General features: G+C 42.7%; 1 protein-coding gene across 5 annotated transcripts in view; it reads right to left on the reverse strand.

The window, feature by feature from the left end:
• Nucleotides 1–23763, reverse strand: part of TBC1D19 (TBC1 domain family member 19) — a 122531-nt gene that overhangs the window by 83817 nt on the left and 14951 nt on the right. For all 5 annotated transcript variants that reach the window (XR_012087589.2, XM_020780408.3, XM_073001115.2 and 2 more), the window contains 3 exons: nucleotides 17793–17839; nucleotides 12698–12808; nucleotides 9617–9689 (listed from right to left, as the gene is read on the reverse strand). Coding sequence is in view for 4 of the 5 variants with exons in the window: in XM_020780408.3 (XP_020636067.3) it covers nucleotides 9617–9689; nucleotides 12698–12808; nucleotides 17793–17839 (231 nt within the window). In the remaining variant the exon portion in view is untranslated. The remainder of the gene's footprint in view (nucleotides 1–9616; nucleotides 9690–12697; nucleotides 12809–17792; nucleotides 17840–23763) is intronic.

Genomic DNA, 23763 nt, shown 5'->3' on the forward strand with positions numbered 1-23763 from the left:
CACAGGGTGAGCGGGTGCATTTGCAGATGGGCATGGTGCATTTGCGGGTGAGTGTGGTGTGCTCATGTGCCCCACTCACCCGCGAGCGTAGCACGCCCATCCGGAAGCATGTCACACTCACCCATGAATGTGCCATGCCCACTTGTGAGCGCAGGCGTTGTCCCCGCCCCCACGCATGGACCCCCCCCCAACCAGTAGGCAGTTCCGTAAAGGTTGGAGACCACTGCTGTAGAAAACTGTGGATTGAAACCAGATATATTTTTAGGAAATAATAAAAAAAGACAATAAAAAATACCTAGGTGTATGGTGGAAGAAAAACTGAAAATTGTAAAGGACAGAGGAGCAATCTAGGAACATTCTAGGCATGGCCCATGTAGCTGCTCTACAGATGTCCACCAGGTCAACTTCTCTAAGGAAAGCCATGGAGGACGCAACAGCCCTGGTTGAATGACCCTTTACAGTCATTAATGGCAGCAGCGTGTGAGCCGGCTCACATGTCAGGCGGATACTGGAAACTATCCACCAAGAAATTGTCTGTGATGTGACCGGGGATCTCTCTGAGTGACCTTGGAAGGATATGAATAGGTGATTTGAAGAGCAGAAAGATGTAGAGCGGGAGACATAGTGGCAAGGGCCCTCCTGACATTCAGGGAGCACAGGGACCGCTCCAGATGTGATATTGGTGCAGGGAAAAAGGTCGGTAGAACTATTGGCTGGTTTAAGTGAAAATAGATGGCTACCTTAGGCACGAAAGAGAGGTCCAGACAGAGTGTCACCTTATCTGGGTGAAATTAAAGGAAGGGAGGGTCAACTCTTAGGGCCGCCAGCTCACCTGCTCGATGTGCAGAGGTAACAGCAAGAAGGAAAGCAGTCTTCATTGTGAGCAGTCTCTCAGATGTGTTAGCCATAGATTCGAATGGTGGACCCATGAGCTTGTTGAATACAAGTTGAAGGGACTACTGTGGAATCGAGGGTTTGGAGGCTGGACGCAAGTTCTTCAAGCCTCGCAGGAACTGCTTAAGGGAGGGATGGCTTGCTGTCTCTGAAGAAAGTAGCTGATGTGCAACTATAGCAGCTACATACACCTTGAGAGTGGAGTGAGAAAGGCCCCGCCAGAAGAGGAGGAGGAAGAATTGGAAGACCGCATCCAGCAAGGTAGGTTGTATGGGTAAGTGGTGTGTGGAAGCGAATGTGGAGAAAACTTTCCACTTGTAGGCGTGCGTGAGCGTCATCGAGCGCCTGCATGCATGACTCAAAACATCAACTACCATGGGAACAGCCTACATGCTGTCAGATGCAGGGACTCCAGATCTGGGTGGAGCGTTTTGCCCTGGTGCAGGGAGAGGACATGAGGCAACACCAGAAGCCAAATGTACAGTAGTCCATTGCATCCTGATGTAGAACGGAGAACCACGGTTGGCAAGGCCACCACGGGGCGATGAAAATGACATTCGCCCTTTTCTGTCATACCTTGATGATGGCCTTCTGGACCAGCGGTATCGGCGGGAACATGTAGAGGAGTCACTTGGACCAAGTGGTCATGAATGTGTCGCCCACCGAGTGAAGGCCAATTCCCACTCTCAAGCAACAGCAATCACACTTCTTTTTGGTTATGGAGGCGGAAACATCCAGTTGTGGCATGCCGCACAGATGACAAAGCAAAAGGAAAACATTGTTGTCCAATGACCATTCATGGCTGCAACCTTGGAGTCTGCTCAGTCGATCCGCCAAGGCATTCTCCTCTGAAGCCATGTGCACCGCTACCGGATAGACATGGTGGATATAGCACCATTCCCAGAGCTGAACCACCAGGCACAACAGGGGAAGGGAGTGGGTGCCACCCTGCCTGCTGAGGCAGTAAACTGCTGTGGTGTTCTCTGACACCACTTGGACTACACGGCTGATGAGAAGTTGCTCGAATACCCAAAAGGCTTTGGAGATCGCTAAGAGCTCCAGATGACTGATATGTAGCGGGACATCATCTGCTGACCAGAGGCCATGCACCATCAGGCTGCCTAAGTGCACCCCCCAGTCTGTTGGGTTGGCATCTGTGGTTACCTGCACCCTTGGAACCAGGGGGCCAAAGGAACCAAGGTGTCAACTGTTGCTGGTGGGTCAGAGGTGTTAAAGGCCCTGTCTGGGCTTTCGGTCCGGGCGGCAGGCCTGCTGTTAAGTCCGCTGCCTGTCAGTCTGTTGACAATATGGACCCGAAGAAAATCTGGAGATCTGCAGCCTTTGACGGTCAAGATAAGGCCAGTAAGAAAAAGAAATGCACCACGAATTCCTAGGGCAATGCTGCTTGCTGGTATATGACCTAGCTGTCTTGTGTAGCTTGAGCGAGTTGTCCAGGATCTCATCGGTCTTATATTCAAAGAGACCTACCCCATCAAACGGTAGGTCCTTGATCCTGGACCTCACATCTTCAGAAATTCCAGCTGAGCACAGCCAAGCATGGTGCCTGAGAGTCACCGCCGTGGTAATTTGCTTGGATGCTGAATGCACTATGTGTCTCGCGGCTATCCTTTCCTGCCTTGCGAGGGCCATGGGCTCTTGGTGGCATGCGAGGACCAAAGCCCTGAGCTCTTCTGGGGTGGCCTGTAAAGCTGGCAAGGCGGGTTCCATAAATGGCGATGGTCAGCCCCCATCGCCGCTGAATAATTTTCCACCCTGAGGATAAAGGACGCTAAGGAGTTAATTCTACATCCAAGAATGTCTAGCTTCCTACTCTCCTTGCTATTGGGTGTAGATGCCAACTGATTTCTGGCTCTATTTTGTGTGGCATCAACAACAAAGGAGCTTGGACAGAAAGTCTCTGCTGTTGCCATGTGTCTTAAATAGGTTCTCTACCCTCCTGGGAATCTGATGTGATGTAGAGGGTTTGATTAGGAATGCTGGAAGAACAACAGGGAAACACACTATCTGCCCACAAGAAAACCCAGAAAAGATGGAAACAGTATACAGAAGAGATAAAAGGATGACAAACTCCTCTGAAGAGGAATTATATGACAAAGAACCTGCAATTCTAGAAAGGGAAATGAAAGTTGCTCTGAAAGCACTGGGAAGAAACAAATCACCAGGAGTAGACAGGATACTCCTCTTCATGGATTGCTGCCTTGTCGTGGCGAAGGGGCTTGAGTAACTCAGAGAAACTATGGGCTATGCCGTGCAGGGACACCCAAGACGGACAGGACATAGTGGAGAGTTCCGACTAAACGCAATCCACCTGGAGTAGGAAATGGCAAGCCACTCCAGTATCTTTGCCAAGAACGCCCCATGATCAGAAACAAAAGGCTAAAAGATATGACGCTGGAAGATGGGCCCCTCAGGTCGGAAGGCGTCCAACATGCTACTGAGGAAGAGCGGAGGACAAGTACAAGTAGCTCCAGAGCTAATGAAGTGGTTGGGCCAAAGCCGAAAGGACGCTCAGCTGTGGACGTGCCTGGAAGTGAAAGGAAAATCCAATGCTGCAAAGAAAAATACTGCATAGGAACCTGGAATGTAAGATCTATGAACATTGGGAAGCTGGAGGTGGTCAAACAGGAGATGGCAAGAATAAACATCGACATCCTGGGCATCAGTGAACTAAAATGGACAGGAATGGGCGAATTCAGCTCAGATGATTATCATATCTACTATTGTGGACAAGAATCCCGTAGAAGGAATGGAGTAGCCCTCATAGTCAACAAAAGAGTGGAAAAAGCTGTAATGGGATACAATCTCAAAAATGATAGAATGATGTCAATACGAATCCAAGGCAGACCATTCAACATCACAATAATCCAAGTTTATGCACCAACCAGCATTGCTGAGGAGACTGAAATTGAACAATTCTATGAAGATTTACAACATCTTCTAGAACTGACACCAAAGAAAGATGTTCTTCTCATTCTAGGGGACTGGAATGCTAAAGTAGGGAGCCAAGAGATAAAAGGAACAACAGGGAAGTTTGGCCTTGGAGTTCAGAACGAAGCAGGACAAAGGCTAATAGAGTTTTGTCAAGAGAATAAGCTGGTCATCACAAACACTCTTTTCCAACAACACAAGAGGCGACTCTATACATGGAAATCACCAGATGGGCAATATCGAAATCAGATTGATTATATTCTCTGCAGCCAAAGATGGAGAAGCTCTATACAGTCAGCAAAAACAAGACCTGGAGCTGACTGCGGTTCTGATCATCAGCTTCTCATAGCAAAATTCAAGCTTAGACTGAAGAGATTAGGAAAAACCACTGGACCACTCAGGTATAATCTAAACCAAATCCCTTATGAATACACAGTGGAAGTAAAGAACAGATTTAAGGAACTCGATTTGGTGGACAGAGTGCCTGAAGAACTTTGGATAGAGGCTCGTAACATTGTCCAGGAGGCAGCAACGAAAACCATCCCAAAGAAAAGGAAATGCAAGAAAGCAAAGTGGCTGTCCAATGAGGCCTTAGAAATAGCAGAGAGGAGAAGGGAAGCAAAATGCAAGGGAGATAGGGAAAGTTACAGAAACCTGAATTCAGACTTCCAAAGAATAGCAAGGAGAGAAAAGAGGGCCTTCTTAAATGAACAATGCAAAGAAATAGAGGAAGATAACAGAAAAGGAAAGACCAGAGATCTGTTCAGGAAAATTGGAGATATTAGAGGAACATTTTGCGCAAAGATGAACATGATAAAAGACAAAAATGGGAGGGACCTAACAGAAGCAGAAGACGTCAAGAAGAGGTGGCAAGAATACACAGAGGAATTATATCAGAAAGATGTGGATATCCCGGACAACCCAGACAATGTAGTTGCTGACCTTGAGCCAGACATCCTGGAGAGCGAAGTCAAGTGGGCCTTAGAAAGCCTGGCTAACAACAAGGCCAGTGGAGGTGATGGCATTCCAGTTGAACTATTTAAAATCTTGAAAGATGATGCTGTTAAGGTGCTACATTCAATATGCCAGCAAGTTTGGAAAACTCAACAGTGGCCAGAGGATTGGAAAAGATCAGTCTACATCCCAATCCCAAAGAAAGGCAGTGCCAAAGAATGCTCCAACTACCGTACAATTGCACTCATTTCGCACGCTAGCAAGGTTATGCTCAAAATCCTACAAGGTAGGCTTCAGCAGTATGTGGACCGAGAACTCCCAGAAGTACAAGCTGGATTCCGAAGAGGCAGAGGAACTCGAGACCAAATTGCTAACTTGCGCTGGATTATGGAGAAAGCCAGAGAGTTCCAGAAAAATATCTACTTCTGCTTCATTGACTATGCGAAAGCCTTTGACTGTGTGGACCACAGCAAACTATGGCAAGTTCTTAAAGAAATGGGAGTGCCTGACCACTTTATCTGTCTCCTGAGAAACCTATATGTGGGACAGGAAGCAACAGTTAGAACTGGTCATGGAACAACTGAGTGGTTCAAAATTGGGAAAGGAGTACGGCAAGGCTGTATATTGTCCCCCAGCTTATTTAACTTATATGCAGAATACATCATGCGGAAGGCTGGACTGGAAGAAACCCAAGCCGGAATTAAGATTGCCGGAAGAAATATCAACAACCTCCGATATGCAGATGATACCACTCTGATGGCAGAAAGTGAGGAGGAATTAAAGAACCTTGTAAGGAGAGTGAAAGAGGAGAGTGCAAAAAACGGTCTGAAACTCAACATCAAAAAAACTAAGATCATGGCCACTGGTCCCATCACCTCCTGGGAAATAGAAGGGGAAGATATGGAGGCAGTGTCAAATTTTATCTTCCTGGGCTCCATGATCACTGCAGATGGAGACAGCAGCCCTGAAATTAAAAGGCGCCTTCTTCTTGGGAGGAAAGCGATGACAAATCTGGACAGCATCTTGAAAAGCAGAGACATCACCTTGCCAACAAAAGTCCGAATAGTCAAAGCTATGGTTTTTCCTGTCGTGATGTATGGAAGTGAGAGCTGGACCATAAAGAAAGCAGACCGCCGAAGAATTGATGCCTTTGAATTGTGGTGCTGGAGGAGGCTCTTGAGAATCCCCTGGACTGCAAGGAGAACAAACCTATCAGTTCTAAAGGAAATCAACCCTGAGTGCTCACTGGAAGGACAGATCCTGAAGCTGAGGCTCCAGTACTTTGGCCATCTAATGAGAAGAAAAGACTCCCTGGAAAAGACCCTGATGTTGGGAAAGTGTGATGGCAAGAGGAGAAGGGGACGACCGAGGATGAGATGGCTGGACAGTGTCTGCGAAGCAACCAACATGAACCTGACACAACTCCGGGAGGCAGTAGAAGACAGGAGGGCCTGGCGTGCTCTGGTCCATGGGGTCACGAAGAGTCGGACACGACTAAACGACTAAACACACAGACAGGATACTGATAGAACTATTTCAAGTTCACAAAAACTGAACTTATCAAGATCCTAACAAGAATATGTCAACAAATATGGAAAACAAAATAATGGCCCACATATTGGAAACACTCAATATACATTCCAATTCCCAAGAAAGGAGTTGCCAAGTAGTGCAGTAAATATAGGATCATTGTTTTAATTTCGCACACAAGCAAAGAGATGCTCAAGATGTTGCAACAAAGGCATTTGTATTATATGGCGTGAGAAATGCCTAGTGTTCAAGCTGAATTTCAAAAAGGAAAAGCTGCACAAGATCATATTGCAAATATCTGTTGACTACTGGAGCACCCCAAAAAATTTCAGAAGATTAGTTCTCTGCTTTATAGACTTACAGCAAAATCATGAGAAACTATGAATCATGAGAAACTATGAGTTGTTCTGAAAGACATGGGTATGTCTCAGTACTTGATTGTCCTGATGTGTAACATGTATTATGAAAAAGAAGCTGTTATTAGGACAGAATATGGAGAGAATAGTTTCTTATACGCAAAGACAAGGGTGTATGGTTGTTGTGGGTTTTTCGGGCTCTTTGGCCGTGTTCTGAAGTTTGTTCTTCCTAACGTTTCGCCAGTCTCTGTGGCCGGCATCTTCAGAGAACAGTCCTCTGAAGATGCTGGCCACAGAGACTGGCGAAACGTTAGGAACAACAAACTTCAGAACACGGCCAAAGAGCCTGAAAAACCCACAACAACCATTAGATCCCGGCCGTGAAAGCCTTCGCGAATACAAGGATGTATTTTATCTCCCTATCTGTTAAATCTGTATGCATACAGAATGTCCAACTAGATTAAGATGAAGGAGGACTGAGAACTGCTGGAAGAAATATCAATAATTTAAGATATACAGACAACACTATCTTACTGACAGAAAGAAGCAATGGCATGTCAAGACATCCAGCAGAACTAACAAAAATACATTATCCCATCTAATTCTTAGCATAGGTCATCCACCAAGGAGATCAAAGCTACCCTCATTCCATAGTCAGATCTGAAGCCAGACTGAAATAGATTCAGATAACCAATTTCATCCAGCAGTTCTTGGGACTGGGAGGCCACTAACATTAGCAATGTTTCAAAATTTGCAAATTCCTGGAGGAGGAGCTACGTCCTGGTGAAGCTAGCAGCTCTTGGGAACAGCTCCCGGAGAAGCTAGAACCACTTCGGTCTGGGATCCCCCTAGAAATGGGGGAACTGAGGGGGGTCAGGAGAGACCCTTCTGCAGCATTTGGTGAGCTACAGAAGCTAGAAGACTGGGCAGCAACTTGATTTTTCTTTCTTCTGGAAATTCACATAAGCACGGACCGAAGACTGGCGCCATTTTTGGCAATCAGCCAAGACAGCTCCGTCCGCCGAGAATAAGAGAACAAGAAGCATGGCGAAAATATATAACAAAGTAAGTGGAAGCCCTTGTTCTATGAAAAACCCCATTAAAATGAAGAACAAGTGAATGTGTGAAAATTTATGACCGAAATGAGATAAGGAGCAGCGTATTTAGCTGATTCAGGGTCGAGCTGATTTAAGGGAACAGTCAGGCAGAAATAGCACGTGTCTCTATTAAAGAAAAAAACTCCTGGAGAATTAACACTGGACAGGCTTTGAAAGAATAAATTCTGCTGTAAGCTGTTCACTTTGGACCTTTTCTCCTTTTGGATATATATTCTTAGACTGCGTGGGACTCTGTTTTCTGTGGATAATATATTTGCTGGGACTTGGATTGCTGGACCTCCCTTTTTTGGGGGGAGGAGAAAGAAGCCTTTGGAAGTAAAAAAAAGAAAAACAGACTGTGAGCTGTAAACTGAGAGCCATATGGCTTGAACTGAACTGAGTATTTTGACAAATGACACTCTGAAAATACAGCCTTGCCAGGTGAAGGTAACAATAAACTTTGAGAAGAGAAAAGAAGAAACAACCAGTCTGGAGGTTGGCGACGAAAAAAGGGATTGGTCTACAAAGACACTTGAGAGATTCATGTTTTAAATTCCATTTCTTGTTTGAGTGTGCCTGCTATTTTACTGTTAACACTGTAATAGTTATAATGTGAAATATTGGAGTCGAGGTTGATCTATACATTATGTATATTTGGGCAAAGGGGAGAGGGAATTCCAAGTGAGGGATAAAATAGTGGAAACTGAAGAGTATTTTGTATATATAGATCAGATATACTGGAAAAATGGAACCTCTCCCTGGGAAAATCAGAGATCAATGGCTAGAGTGGAAAATCTCCTTTCAAATGACAGTGTTGAAAGAATTTACGCAGGTAAATTATTATCTTGACCAGATGCAAGATGTAATTAAAGACACTAAGGAAGAGAAAATAGCAAAGGTTAAATTACATCTAAAAGAAATGCCAGAACCGGATGTATTGATGGCAATACCAGATAATATAAAGGGGATGGTGTGTCACCCAGTAAGCTACGTAGCTATAGCAGCTAGGAAAACTGAGGCTGAAAAGCGAACTATTGCTTTAGGTGTTGTTTCCCCCTCCAAAATACAGAAGAAAACAGAGTCACAGAAACACAAGAAGCACATGGAGAAAAAGGGGGAAGTGAGCAGAATCTATACTATTTCAGGCCTGTCGAGCATACTCTCAAGACAAAAGGAAGGTGAAAGAGGGGATATACCTCACAATTGGCCTTGGTGTTCTGATGGTGTTGGAATAACTTAGACTTAAGCTGTGTTATAAGTAGGGTGAAAGAGGGGATATATCTCACAATTGGCCTGGGTGTTCTGATGGTGTTGGAATAACTTAGATTTAAGCTGTGTTATAAGTGTAAGTTGAAAGCTAAAGGGGTAAATACATAGACAAAATAGTTAGAAGAAGAAGAAGAAGAAGAAGAAGAAGAAGAAGAAGAAGAAGAAGAAGAAGAAGAAGAAGAAGAAGAAGAAGAAGAAGAAGAAGAAAGATGAGCTTTTACTGGAATATGAATAGATTATATGTTTATATACTTGATATGAAAAGATTGAATGATTATATATCTGATGTCCTCTTATACTCAAAACCCTTTTCCCACCCCTTCCACTGCCCTTTACCTTTTGTATTCCTTCTCTATTCCCCAATAGTTTTGAAAATAAAAATAAAAATTAAAAAAATTGCTAATTCCTAACCTAAAGGGAGCTATGGAGATATCAAGGGTCTGGTTTCTTCCATCGTTTTTGCTAAGAACTCTCTTTAGATCTAGTATTGGCAAATATTTCATATTTTACAAGAATCTTTCTAAGAAACAATAACTATATTATAATGTATGAAACAGACTCACTAACCTGGAGGTACTTGTGCAGAATCATCAATATCCAGCTGACCTATGTTCAAGTCTAGTTCACTGAAATATTCTTTCTGAAGCAGCAGAAACATTAATAAAAACAAAGGAATTTTATTAATAACTATGAAGATTTATTTAAATGGCAATTAATTTCCAACATATCTTCACACTGCTATTAACTATAGGCACATAAAGCTACTTCATAATACATCAAACCACCTAGCACAGTTCATTATGAAATATGGGTAGGCCATGAGTTTGAAGTAGAGGTGTCCAGCTATGCCATCGGCCCAATCAAGAATTCTTATAAGCAGTGCCAAGGCTAGCACAGCCTACCAGAAGCCGGAAACCTCACATTTTCATATTGTCTCCATCTTGAACAATGTCATGATCTCCACCTTGCCCCTGGGAAGCAAGTTTACCTTCAAAGAAACAGATAAAGGAGCTGGAAGCACTTCTACAAAGAAGACTAGAAAGGCCTGTGAGTACCTTCTCTGCAGATAAAAGATGCCCACAGACCTTTTTTCATTCCCTATTGCACTGCAAATAAAGGTCAAGACATTGAAGTACAAACTTTTTGACCCTTGGATGGAAGGCTGCCAGCTCAAAGAATTAACTGATTGTTAAGGAAATGTATAGCCAACTGTGCTCCAACAGCAATTCCACAAGTTCTCATTATAGTGCCATAGTGGAAGATTATTGTACAGTAAAGAGGTGTAGTATGGTGTGTCACAATATTTCCTCTCTGCCCAAACCTGATTTTATCTATGTGCTTATATTCATAGGCTTCCATCTTTGTTTAGGTCTTAATTGGCTATTGTTAGTCTAAGCAGAAGATGCCTCTTTCACAGCTGTGTTTTATAGTTTCATTTCTCCTCTCATGTCCTTTGCTTGACCTGACAAATAATTTACCAAGAAAGCCATGTGTTTATTGTGAAGGTATGTGGTTATCATCTGGGAAAGCATATGTTTATCTCAGCTGTGCCAGCCAAGACCAATTAATTCAACACACCTAGAACTAGGAAAGAAAACTGTTATCCCTTAGCTCCTTAGACAAGTGTTTTAAAGATACATATGTGATCATTTTGCTAATTAGTGAGATACTTTTTTTAATCACTGTACTGATTAGTGAGCTATTCTTCAATCATATTGCCAATTAAGAAGGAATATGCTGTGATTCTAGGCAGGATGCAGATGTTAGCTGCCTCCGAGGTATCAAAGACCCTTGAGGCCTTTGTTGCGTAGACTTAGCACAGGTCACAGCCAGCTGGTGCTGTGCACACCAGTTTGGACAAGGGCAAACAGAATAACCTACTATTTGTTTCTGGGGCTCCCAAGGCTTTGTTTTGTCTTTGTTACATTATTTAGGGACACTACCCTGTTTCCAAAAAAATAAGACCTAACCTAAAAATAAGCCTTAGTATGATTTTTTCAGAATGCTCATAATATAAGCCCTACCCCAATAAGCCTGTTAAGAGAAACCCGACCCTCCACCCTTGTGAAGCAACCAGATGACGTAACTGTATTTGAATAAATGTAGATTGCTGTACATAAAACAATCCCCTGAAAATAAGCCCTAATGTGTTTTTTAAATCAAAAATTAATATAAGACCCTGTCTTATTTTCCAGGAAACATGGCATTTATACTACTATATATATAATACTCATTTCACTAAGGTTTTTCTTTCTGTTTTCTCTTTAACAATATTTGGTGACCTCTCTTAACTAGAATGTGTTATCTCTTGAATTCAAAAGAACCCTTTGCGCTTGGTAAGACATTTGGGTGCCTAAATTCTTCATACCTGCTACCTTTAATCTTTTAACAGAGATGTTTAGTGCTGAAACTTGGGTCTACTGCAAGTAAAGGATAGGCTATGCTATCAACTAACAGTGTGTCCCATGCTGCATAAGATAACTGACTTAAAGAAATGATCTACACCTCTGTATATGCAGACATATACAGTTAAGATCTAACCAGGGGGCCCTTTTGAAAGAGCCTTCCCTCAAGGAGGTAAAAAGGAAGGCTTGTAGACAAAGGGCCTTTTCAGCAACTGCCCCCAGACTATGGAATGCCCTCCCGACTGAGATTGGTCTGGTGCCGACGTTGAGGACATTTCGGCGTCAGGTCAAACCCTTCCTGTTCCAGAAGGCTTGTAATTGAAATAACATCAACTGTGGGTCCTGATGGTAATTTTAATTGTATTTTAATCATTTTATCTTTTATTATATTTTAATTGAATTTTAATTGTTGTAAGCCGCCCAGAGACCTTTGGGTAGAGTGGGCGGCATATAAGTTAAATAAATAAATACACACACACACACACACACACACACACACACAAATGCACATATATAAAATATATAAATATGTAAGGTGAACACAAACACGGACTAAGACTAATATGACCTATAGTACAATAAAATATCCATTCTGAAGGAAATTCCGTTCTGAAGGAAATTAACCCTGAAGGACATATCCTGGAAGGACATATCCTGAAGCTGAGGCTCCAATACTTTGGCCATCTCATGAGAAGAGAAGACTCCCTGGAAAAGACCCTGATGTTAGGAAAGTATGACGGCAAGAGGAGAAGGGGACGACAGAGGATGAGATGGCTGGACAGTGTCATCGAAGCAACCAAGATGAATTTGACACAACTACGGGAAGCAGTGGAAGATAGGAGGGCCTGGCGTGCTCTGGTCCATGGGGTCACGAAGAGTCGTACACGACTTAATGACTAAACAACAACAAGAATAATAAATTCCCTATTGAAGAATATTTTATAATCCTACATCTCAGCTGAAAATGCAATTAACAGAACAGCGCTTCGTGGATATCCTAACAACTTCCAGAAATCACTGGTAAAATATGCACTTTTTATTAGTCCTAAGTGCCTATCAAGTATTTTCTTTAAAGATACCCTCTGAATGCTGAACAGCCCTTTATAACAGGTCAAATTCTCAAATGCTGTATACATTAAAAACAAATTGTTTCAGTGCCCATAGTTAAAACAATTATATATTTAATTCATATCAACTTTTTTTAAAAAGGGAGAAACTTATTTTTGAGGTAATGAATACTTACCAGTTCAGGGATATCCTTTACTTTCAAGGGAACCTGAATTAAACCCAAATGGTTCCTAAAACTAGATTGCTCGCTGTTTTCATAATTTGGATTCCGAAGGTTCATTAATACCTTTAAGAAAAACACAATACACAATCATTACATAACTTCAAAAGAGGTATATGTTAGCAGCAATATGAAAGGATCTGTAGTGATTTTACACTATAAATACCGTATTTTTCGCTCCATAAGACGGACCTCTCCATAAGACGCACCAAATTTTTAGAAGAAAACAGGAAAAAAATCTGTTTTCTTCTCCTAAAAATTGGTGAGCCTTATGGAGAGGTCCGTCTTATGGAACGCAACCTAGGACCCTTTGGAGGCTCACCCAGCCCCCCCCCCCGAAGGCCAGAGGGGGCAAAATCACCACCTTCTGGGGCTCTTTTGAGGCTTGGAAAGCTTCAGAAGAGCCCCCAGAAGGTGGCAATTTCACCCCCTCTAGCCCGGTGGGGGGGCAGGGTGAGCCTCCAAAGGGTCCTAGAGTGTGTTCCAGGACCCTTTAGAGACTCACCCTGCCCCCCCCCGGGGTCAGAGGGGCCAAAATCGCCACCTTCTGTGGCTCTTTTGAGGCTTGGAAAGATTCAGAAGAGCCCCAGAAGGTGGCAATTTCACCCCCTCTAGCCCGGTGGGGGGGGGCAGGGTGAGCCTCCAAAGGGTCCTAGAGTGTGTTCCAAGACCCTTTAGAGACTCACCTTGCCCCCCTGGGGGTCAGAGGGGGCAAAATCACCACCTTCTGGGGCTCTTTTAAGGCTTGGGAAGCTTCAAAAGAGCCCCAGAAGGTGGCAATTTTGCCCACGCTGGCCCCGTGGGGGGGTGGGGGTAGCGTGGCAAGGGTCCGAGGGGGCCTTCCAGACCCTTGCCATGCTATCCACACACACCCCCACAGGGCGAGCGCAGGCGAAATAGCGACCTTCCAGGACCTTTTGAGAGGTTTCAAAGCCTCTCAAAAGGTCCTGGGAGCTGGCGATTTCGCCTGCACTGGACCCGTGGGGGGGTGGGGTAGCGTGGCAAGGGTCCGAGGCCGCCTTCCAGACCCTTGCCACGCTACCCCAAACCCCCCCCACGGGGCGAGCGCGGGCGAAATAGCGACCTTCCAGGACCTTTTGAGAGGTTTTGAAACCTCTCAAAAGGTCCTGGAAGGTCGCTATTTCGCCTGCGCTCGCCCTGTGGGGGGTGTGGGTAGCGTGGCAAGGGTCTGGAAGGCCCCCCATGGGGGGTGGGGGAGCATCGCAAGGGTCCTGGAAGGCTCCCTCGGACCCTTGCGACGCTCCCCCCCATGGGGCCAGTGGGGGCGAAGTCACCACCTTCGCTCCATAAGACGCACAGACTTTCTACCCCCCTTTTGGAGGGGGAAAAAGTGTGTCTTATGGAGCAAAAAATACGGTATGTTTTGCACATAGATTTATACCTGCATGCATATATGAATGGGGTTTGATTGATAGGTGTAAGTTAAAACAGGTGAGAAGCACTGAAGAGTATCTGTGCATGGAACTGCATGCTGACTGGTTAAGATGATTCGGGGTGGACAGATGCTATATATAAGGGTGTGTGTTTGAGAAAAGAAAATAATTCTAAGGAAAAGATTTGGGGTATTACATTGTGCTGTAAACTAGAAAGAGGGCTGTACAAACAACCTTGAGAGCTTTTAATACTGAACCTTTTTATTTTGGGGGGTTTCTGTTTTAGCTTCTTTTTGCTTTACAGATTCTGTTTATTATCTATAGAGGTAGCTGTCATGAGCCACTTTATTGGCCAGTGGTTGGACACATAGTTTATGTTGTGTAACTAAAGTAACTAGTGCTACATGTTTCACCTGAAGAATACTTAATTTTGTTAAAGGGTTGTGAAAAATCAGCCCTTAACTCTGACCGTGCTTGAACAGCAGCATATAAGGGAACATTGGCTTTTTACTTCGATTAATGATAGGAATAATTCAGGAGAAGGAGTGCCTAGTCACACATTACACAACAATCGCAATTTTAGTTCAGGGGTGGTTACTGATCTGGTAGCAGCACACACATGTAAAAATGGTGTGGGAATCACAATTATTTTCAAATAAGTGTCAAAAAATTTCAGTTCTGAAGTGACATAAAAATACAGTTTCTGGACAGTGAGTATTCCAACTGCTTCATATTCTCTTTCCTTTCTCTTTTACCCTTACAGATTTTTATTAACCATAGTTCACCATGATATCTAAATTGACAAGCTATGGTTATTGCCTTGATTTTCCCTTGCAGGGCTACTGCCTTAGCTTGGATAGAAAGTATTGTCCACAGTTTTCCCCATTCACGTGTCACAGTAAACTATGATTAGCAGTGTCAAAAGGGAAACCAAAACAAAAAAGAAAGAAGAAAACTGAAAGTGCCAACATGGCAAGGTACTGACAAGTGTTATTAAGTCACAAGTGGATGTGTTTGAACTGAGACACAAAGAAGGAAACAGTGAGTATCTCCTGAAAGAAAACAAAGCAAAGCAAATATTTGTTCAGCCAGAGACTACACCATAATGAGCTTGTGCAACTGGTTACAAAAAGGTGTTATAAGAACCACTACCTTAAATGGGTCTTGAAAAGAATTAATGATTTTTGTAGCACAGAACTCTTAATGGCTATTACCAATGATAGCTACATCTAACCCCAATGTTTAAAGTTCATGCCTTGCTTGTGAGTGCCCAGAGCACATGGTGGATGAATGTCAATGGACAATTTAAAATGTAAAAGATTTTTAAAATTTAAATGGGATTTTTAAAATAATTTTTCATAAAAACATAATGCATGCACTATCAATCATTTTGATATTAATCTATGATGTTGGGAAAGCATATTGTTCATGTCAACTCTGGACCATGTATTGTTCAAGAAAAAGGTCACAGTGACAGGACAAGCCTACTGTACATTCTTTACCTTCTCTTCTTCGTTCTCATGACAAACCAGCATATTCAAAATTTTCCCTCCGAGGTTAAACATTGCCATTACAATTTAAAGAAACTAGCTTTGTATTAAAGGATTAATACTCAAAGGATGACAAAAGAAGTGGGAAAGGCAGGAAAACAGGGTAACATATTGTATACTTATGCAAATTGCTTTTATAAGGTTAAATTGAGAGGTAATTAACCCTAATTTCAAATAAATGTTATAGCTGCATTATAATTCCAGCCTGAGTAAAATGAAGAAGTCTCTAAACAGTTAAAGTTTTAGAATTAGGTTTTGCAGGGTAAGGCATCTATCCACACTTGCATGTGTACAATATGATTTCTATGCAGATTAAGGCATGACAAAGTCAACTAAACTAACGGTATCTGCAAATCTAAAGTAAAAAGAAATTTCAGTTTACATAAAGCTTTTTTTCAGTTATGACACATTTTAATTGCATTTGACCAAATGTTTGCTTCTATTGCTGTTTTCTTATATAGCAAGCTAAGAGTATTGAATATTGCCACATTCAAATGCTTCTTGGAAACAGATATCATTCTAGATCCATGCTCAGCAGCTCTCAATAGATTGTGAAGATGTTAGGTCTGGATTTCCTCAACTAATTCTTGTCCTTTTGGATTCTCACAGGTATTTTCAAAGCATTCTTACTGGCAAAACTGACTTCTTTCACCTGCTAGCTCTCCATCGAAGAGTACTGCTAGATCTGTGCCCATCACTCTGAAGCAATGGTTCCCAACTTTTTCACCTACATACCCCTTGGCATCCCATTTCCATAAACTGTGTGCTTCAAATTAGGGTGCAGGGCTAGGGGAATTCTCCACCCTCTCATCTTCAGGCCACTTCCTCATCATCTCTGGTAGCGAGCACAAGCATGCCAAAGAAGGAGTTAAAATCCATAACAAATGTTGTCCCATACAAACAGCTGTTGATAGGAAAGAACAAGCAGCACAAGCCCCTGCGTTAGTGGTGGAACAAGAACAGATGCCGCTTCGCAGCAAAAGCCAATTGTCTGTGATCTCACTCAGTGGGTAGGGAGAGAAGGAAGAAGCCAAGGGGTTTCTCACTGCTTAGGATATAATTTAGCGATTGTTGACATAGGTGTCTTTTTCCACCAGTAATCTACTTTTTTCACATATCCCTAAATGTCCTGGTTTATACCCCTCGGGATACCCCCGATTGGGAATCACTGCTCTAAAGAACACATAGTATAAGCATGTACGACCATGGCAGGGCAACAACTTTGACAATACTAATCAGAATAACTACAAAACAGAAGAAAGGGCCAACAAGACATTCTACAGTGTTTTCCAATTACAATAAGAGGAGAAAAAACTATAACAGATTATCAAGAATTCTTTACCAGGAATATCAATAATGGTAGGAAAGCTTTCCTGAGAATCAGCTTCCTTTCCCACTACTCTTTCCTGCAATGTTCTGCTGTGATGTATTCCCAGTTTTCACTCTTAAAACACTCACTGCAACAATAGTATGCAAAAGCCCTGATCCATGCTATGGATTAATTTGGCATGCATCTGAGAATGCGCCCAAGAATCTTCAGCAGCTCACAGAAAAATCAATGTGAAAAGGGTTTAATGAACTCAGAAAGTTACAGATCACTGGCCCAGAATATTATCAAGCAATGAAAGTGCAGAGAAGTACACAAGACAGACTTTTATTTTGATGGGTTTTTTAATTGTTTTTCTATTATTGTTATGTTGTGTCTGCCACCCAGAGTACTAACTTCGGTAACAACTGGGTGAAAAAAAATGTCAAATAAATAAATAAGTATTTCTGATGTAACATATTTTCCTGCTATCTAGAGATATTTTTCTTTGCACTTCTTGTGCCTTTTGACACACAAACCAACTCTTAATATTGGATCCCCTTTTCAAAATTCTGCTTCTTTATCCAAGTAATGTGTTTCAAACCAAAATACTTAGTTTGAACTGCAGATATCTTTATTTCATTTCATGCATTCAGTGACTTAAAACAACCTCTCACTGTGAGCCACATTAATATTTTATTATGAATTTAAAATATTAATATTAAACCTGTGTAAAGGACCTATAAATACATAACCAACGGCATGACTAGGTGCTGTGTTGTTTTTTTCAATTACTGTACCTCAAGAAAATCTTTTGGTGCATAAACAGGTCGGAAGAGACTAAGATCTGAAATTAAGAAGATACATAAGTTATTTAATTAGAAGTATTAATGAACTATTTCTAGGTCAAATTATGTTGTATTTGTTTATTTATTTGTACAGTATATGTCAATACCTCTGATTTAGTGTACAACACTACTCTAAGTGGTTTAAACGTATAAGCAATGATTCAAACATCCACGAAAACAATTATAATAACCAAATAAACACAAAATAATGACAGATTACTTGCATTCATTTAGCCTAATAGTACCCATCGCATCTGTTCAGGTTTAAATATGCCTGGAAAATACGTGTGAAAGACATTCTGAAACTAGGATTTATCTTCCAGTTATCAGCCATGATTTGAAATAACAGCTTAGATATAAAAATAACATTTTTGTCCTAAACTGTTTGGAATAGAAGAGAAACAGGGAGCAGATGAATATAAATATTATAAATAACTGGTTGTTGTGGGTTTTTCAGGGCTCTTTGGCCGTGTTCTGAAGAACACGGCCAAAGAGCCCGAAAAACCCACAACAACCATTAGATGCCGGCTGTGAAAGCCTTCACGAATACATTATAAATAACTGTTTCCCCAACTGGATGGAGTGCCCCTCTGAGGGCATGAAGATATTCCAAGGGGGCACGAGGAGGGAAAATACATGGAAAGGGGTTGTGAAGACATTCCAGGAGGGTGTGAAGAAGTGGAAGACATGGAGAATACAGAAAGGGGCAGAAATGAAGACAAATGACAATGACAGCACTGATAGCTGCTGGTCACACAGACACACACAGATTATTTCAGGAAACAGGGCTGGCATAAATAATGGAGAAATGTAAAGCTTTCTCTCATGGCAGGGGTAAGTAGCAGGAATATACATGCCCATGTGAAAACAGCATATACCTAGAGTTACTGCCTGCTACTACTGCATATTTTCATCTTCTCCTTCCAAAGGGAGAATATGTAAATTCATCCTTACTGACATAGATTCAGTATTCTAATATTCCATATATTTTTCCAAATATTGGTATTTGCTTCTTCCCCTAGATCATACTCCCATCAAGTTTTAAGTAAATTTTTCTGATCTTCAAATCATATTTTGTAAATTTTGCTTGCTATCTCTTTCATTACCTTAATTTCACACACACTTTCCTTTTGTAATATCATCTCTTCAAATTTTTGTAAATTCCCTATATTTACCATTTCTTTTTACCCAATCCTCTCCATTACCTTTATTGTGTTTTCTATTATTAGTAACGTATCATTGGTAAATAAGCAAATTTTAACACATCTTTAATACCAGTGAGGGGGGAGAGAAACAAGCAGAATGTGGAAGTGTCCATATATGGGCACTGAACAGATCCAGAAAGCTATGTTATGTTTGATGGGTCAGGTCAACAGAGGCACTATGGTAGAAAAAGGCATTTTCAGAGCAGAGAAATTATACTTGTAGTTACTCCTTTTTTAGGATCCCTTATCCATGGATCCCCATATCCGTGGAATCAGTATCCACTTATTTACTTATCCACAATCTGAAAACATTTACAAAATATTAAAGGAAAAAAATTAGAAAAATATATTTCCAAAGATGAAGTTACCAGAACAGGCCACTAGAAGGAGCCAGAAATCAAGCTATGTATAGTGTTTGCTAGAGAAATATATTTCCACCATGTAATTACCAGAACTGACCACTAGAGGGCACCAGAGGCCATTCTATGTGTAGCATTCACTATTATAACAGCATTCACTACAATTCACATTTTTCAGCATCCAAAAGGGGGGAACTGATCCCACCAGGATATGGGGGTTCTACTGTATATTATACATTCTTGTTGATACTTGGCTTGTACTCTAGAAAAAGTATAAAAAGAACCACTGCTTAATTTTCAGTGAGAAATTCTACATGTATACTGTGTGTGTTTTGACGTCTCCTGCTTTCAAAAGCAATAAAGTTTTATTGTTCTTTTACCGAGATTGACTCTGTGTCCTCTTTTGCAACCCCTAAGCCCACAACTAGATAACAAACTGGCCTGAAAGGCTGCATCTTCCCCACATCAATACCTAAGAATTGTTATCTTTTCATTTACACTTTCTTTTACTTGTTGAGTTTCTTGTGAAAACATTATATCTGCTTTATCCTTATTTAATAACACCTATTCTTTTCTTCTTTAAAACAGTTCCCAGATCTTTTACATTTAAAGCTGATATTCTTAAACTATTCATCATAATTATTTATTCTTTTCCCCCTCTTCTCCCAAATCTCTTGTGAAAATCCCCCTAATGATCCACAACAAATTAATAAGCAACCTGCATACCCAAACAAAATAACCAATAACCATCACCCCAATCCACCACTCCCATACATAATATCCATCAATATCCAATTTCCTCTGGGATGCTTCAATAAAAGCTTTCAATTTCACCTTCTTCAGCGTAGCTTGTTGGGAGTGTGGACTTGAATTATGGTTGTGTTGATAGGTTATCTCCAGAGTCTGACTGACAGTATTTAGTCACACCTTGCACTATAGCCTCTAACTACCTGTGCTACATCGTGCCTCAGTGTAAGAGACACTCAATTTCTTCTAAGTTTGTCATTTCTAAAGCAAAACATTTTGTTTGACTGAAAGTGGAACATTACAATCAACTTTACGTCACTAACACCAAGCACTGCAATGTTTATAGTTTCCATTTCTAGCTTTATACTTTCCAGGCCACTGTGATTCAAACTTCTCATGTTCCATGTTCCAGTTGTATGTGTTGTCCAGCATGAGACTTTCCTTTCACCTCTGTGCACCTCAGCTTTAATCTAGTTGTGTGTCCTTAGCTAAAGAATTATTCATACTTGTCCTTTGCTCTTCACCAGTAGCTGACTGAGTTCTTTCCAAATTGGGAGTCGTGTCTTCCAGCACTATCTCTTATTTCATTTTGAACATTCACACCATAGCGTTTCAAGATAAGAAAGGTTTAGTTATGGTCCTCCAGTGCCTCCTTCTGCACAAAGCTAATATAGCCCGGGCACCACCATCATTGCCTTTGAAAGATTCTCCTAAGGGTCCAAGCTTGTAATGGAGTTTAGCATCTTAATGGCATTGCTCTCAGGTTCTCTGACATACAAAAAGCTCTCACCATGTTAAGGTGCACATCCAAGAAAGGGCCCTACTATAACAAAGTTTTAACCTTCTATTTCTCATTTAAAAATTTTCAGCTTACCTTGATTAATAATTCTCACATTCCATTATATGTGTTGTGTGCAGCATCAGGCATTCCTTTGGCTTCTGTGCACACCAGGAACTAGATGTCTTTCTTGATTTATTCAGTCACTTTTTTCCACAAAAGCACAGTTAAATTTTTTCCTTTGCTCTTCCACAATAGCTGAGTACCTTCCAACCTGTGAGTCCCTTGTTCAAGGATCATCTCTTGTTTTGTGTTTCATTATCCCATCATGGTTACATAAGTATTTAGAAATGGTTTACCATTGCCACCGCCTGACAGTACTAACAACAGTTAGCTTGAATATATGCAAATAACCTACTACATGAGCCAAAACAGGGTAATTGCCACAATATGCTTCCAAGAAACATAGTCAAAACTGATGATCAAATACAAACCAAAATAGGTACATACATAGTCTGGCTCCTGATAATTCATGTAAATATGCTTTATATGAAATTAACACCACAGATAGAATGATAGAGGCATTTGGTTAGTCGGTTGGCACCAGAATGTACTGGCATACAGCCTATAATGAGAAGAATACAGCTCATCCCAAATAAGAAGTTGCGTCAGGAGCAACAGAAGATTTTCTTGCTCATAAATAATCTTATTCAGAGCAAATTCTACAAATGCTAGTCCTGGATATCATTAGATGCTGGGATACACAATATTTGGAATCATCTTAGTAAATGCTTAACAACCTAATGATGCAATATCAATTTCTATAAAATTGTAATGCTACATCAGTTTGTTATATTGGGAAATGTGAGTAATTCAGAATCATCAAGTACCTATAGTTTTAAAACTGATATAGATTAAGCCTTCCACTTAATCTGTTTTACCCAATCTGTATTTGTCAAAGAAAATATAATTCATATTTATTTATTTATTCGACTTATATGCTGCCCGCACTCTGCAAGAGTCTCCGGGCAGCTTCCAACATCAATTAAAACAGTTCCGTTAAGAACAGACACTAAAAACCAATAGGGCCACATCCACTCTACAAAAGCAAAAATAAAAACAAAAACAAAAAATAATAAACCATGTGGTAGCTTTCCAATTCATCTAGTTATACTTGAAGAAAAATTACTGTACTGTCTTAGGTTCCTGCAAGTCAAGTTTCTAGCCTGACTTTTGGCTGAAACCACCTTGCTTACTTTGGTAGACAATCTGTGCTAAAAGATGGACTAGGGAAATGTGACTTCTGGACCTCTCAGTAGCTTTTTATACCACCAGGCATGATGGCAGCCAGCTAGCCAGCATTATGAGATTGGGGGGCACTGTGCTTCGGCAGTGCTTGTTCATTCTTGAAATATAAACTTTAAAAATATTTTATTACAATATGTGATATGTTAGCACACAGAGCTACATACTGGGAAAACATACTGCACTGCTATTATACAAATACAGTGGTGCCTCGTTTAATGAGTGCCCCGGTTAACGATGAATTCGCATAGCGATGGCAAAAAAGCAATCTCTTTTGCCATCGCTTTGCGATGTTGCCTATGGGGAAAAATCGCTTTGCGATGTTTTCCCCATGGGCCCCATTTTCCCCCAGCTGAGTGGCGGGAGCCTCCAAAGGACCGCTCCCGCTGCTCAGCTGGGGGAAAATGCCGGTGGTAGCCTCGGAAGGACCCTTCCGAAGGGTCGTTCCAAGGCCACCGCCGGGATTCCCCTTCGGAGGGGGCATTTTCCCCTAGCTGAGCGGGAGCCCCGCTGCTCAGCTGGGGGAAAATGCCGGCGGTAGCCTCGGAAGGACCCTTCCGAAGGGTCCTTCCGAGGCCACCGCCGGGATTCCCCTTCGGATGCCTAAAAGGCATCCGGACCCCCGCTGCCGCCGCCGCTTGTATCCACCCCGCGGCCGGCTACCCCCGCCATGGTCGGACTCTCAGGAGTCCGACCATGGATGGGGTAGCCGGCCGCAACGCGGATCCAAGCCGCGGCGGCAGGGGTCCGGATGCCTATCAGGCATCCGGGGCTAGGATCTGCCCCCCCCCCGGCCGGTTCCCCTTCCATGGTCGGACACTCAGGAGTCCGGCCATGAATGGGGTAACCGGCCGGGAGGCGGATCCAAGCCCCACCGCCACCGCCGCCGCTTGGAACCGCCCCCCGGCCGGTTCCCCTTGCATGGTAGGATCCGACCGTGCAAGGGGAACCGGCTGGGGGCCGGATCCAAGCGGCGGCGGCAGTGGTAGGAGCTTGGATTCTCCCCCCGGCCGGTTACCCCATCCATGGCTGGACTCCAGAGAGTCCGACCATGGAAGGGAAAGCCGGGCGGGGGGAGAATCCAAGCAGCGGTGGCGGCGGTAGGAGCTTGGATCCGGCTGGGGGCCGGATCTAAGCTCCTACCGCCACCGCCGCTGCTTGGATACGGCCCCCGGCCGGTTCACCTTGCATGGTCTGATCCGACCGTGCAAGGGGAACCGGCCGGGGGCCGGATCCAAGCAGCGGCGGCGGCGGTAGGAGCATGGATCCGGCCCCCCGCCGGTTCCCCTTGCATGGTCAGATCAGACCAAGCAAGGGGAACCGGCCGGGGGCCGGATCAAAGCCCCTACCGCCGCCGCCACTTGGATTCGCCCCCCCCCCCGGCCGGTTCCCCTTGCTTGGTCAGATCAGACCATGCAAGGGGAACCGGCCGGGGGCTGGATCCAAGCGGCGGCGGGGGCAGGGGGGTTCCGAATGGCTTCCAGTGCTTCGCCTAGAAGCCATTCGGACACCCCCTACCCTGTCCCCGC

The sequence above is a fragment of the Pogona vitticeps genome, chromosome 5 (assembly GCF_051106095.1).
Source record: "Pogona vitticeps strain Pit_001003342236 chromosome 5, PviZW2.1, whole genome shotgun sequence".
Lineage (NCBI taxonomy): Eukaryota > Metazoa > Chordata > Lepidosauria > Squamata > Agamidae > Pogona > Pogona vitticeps.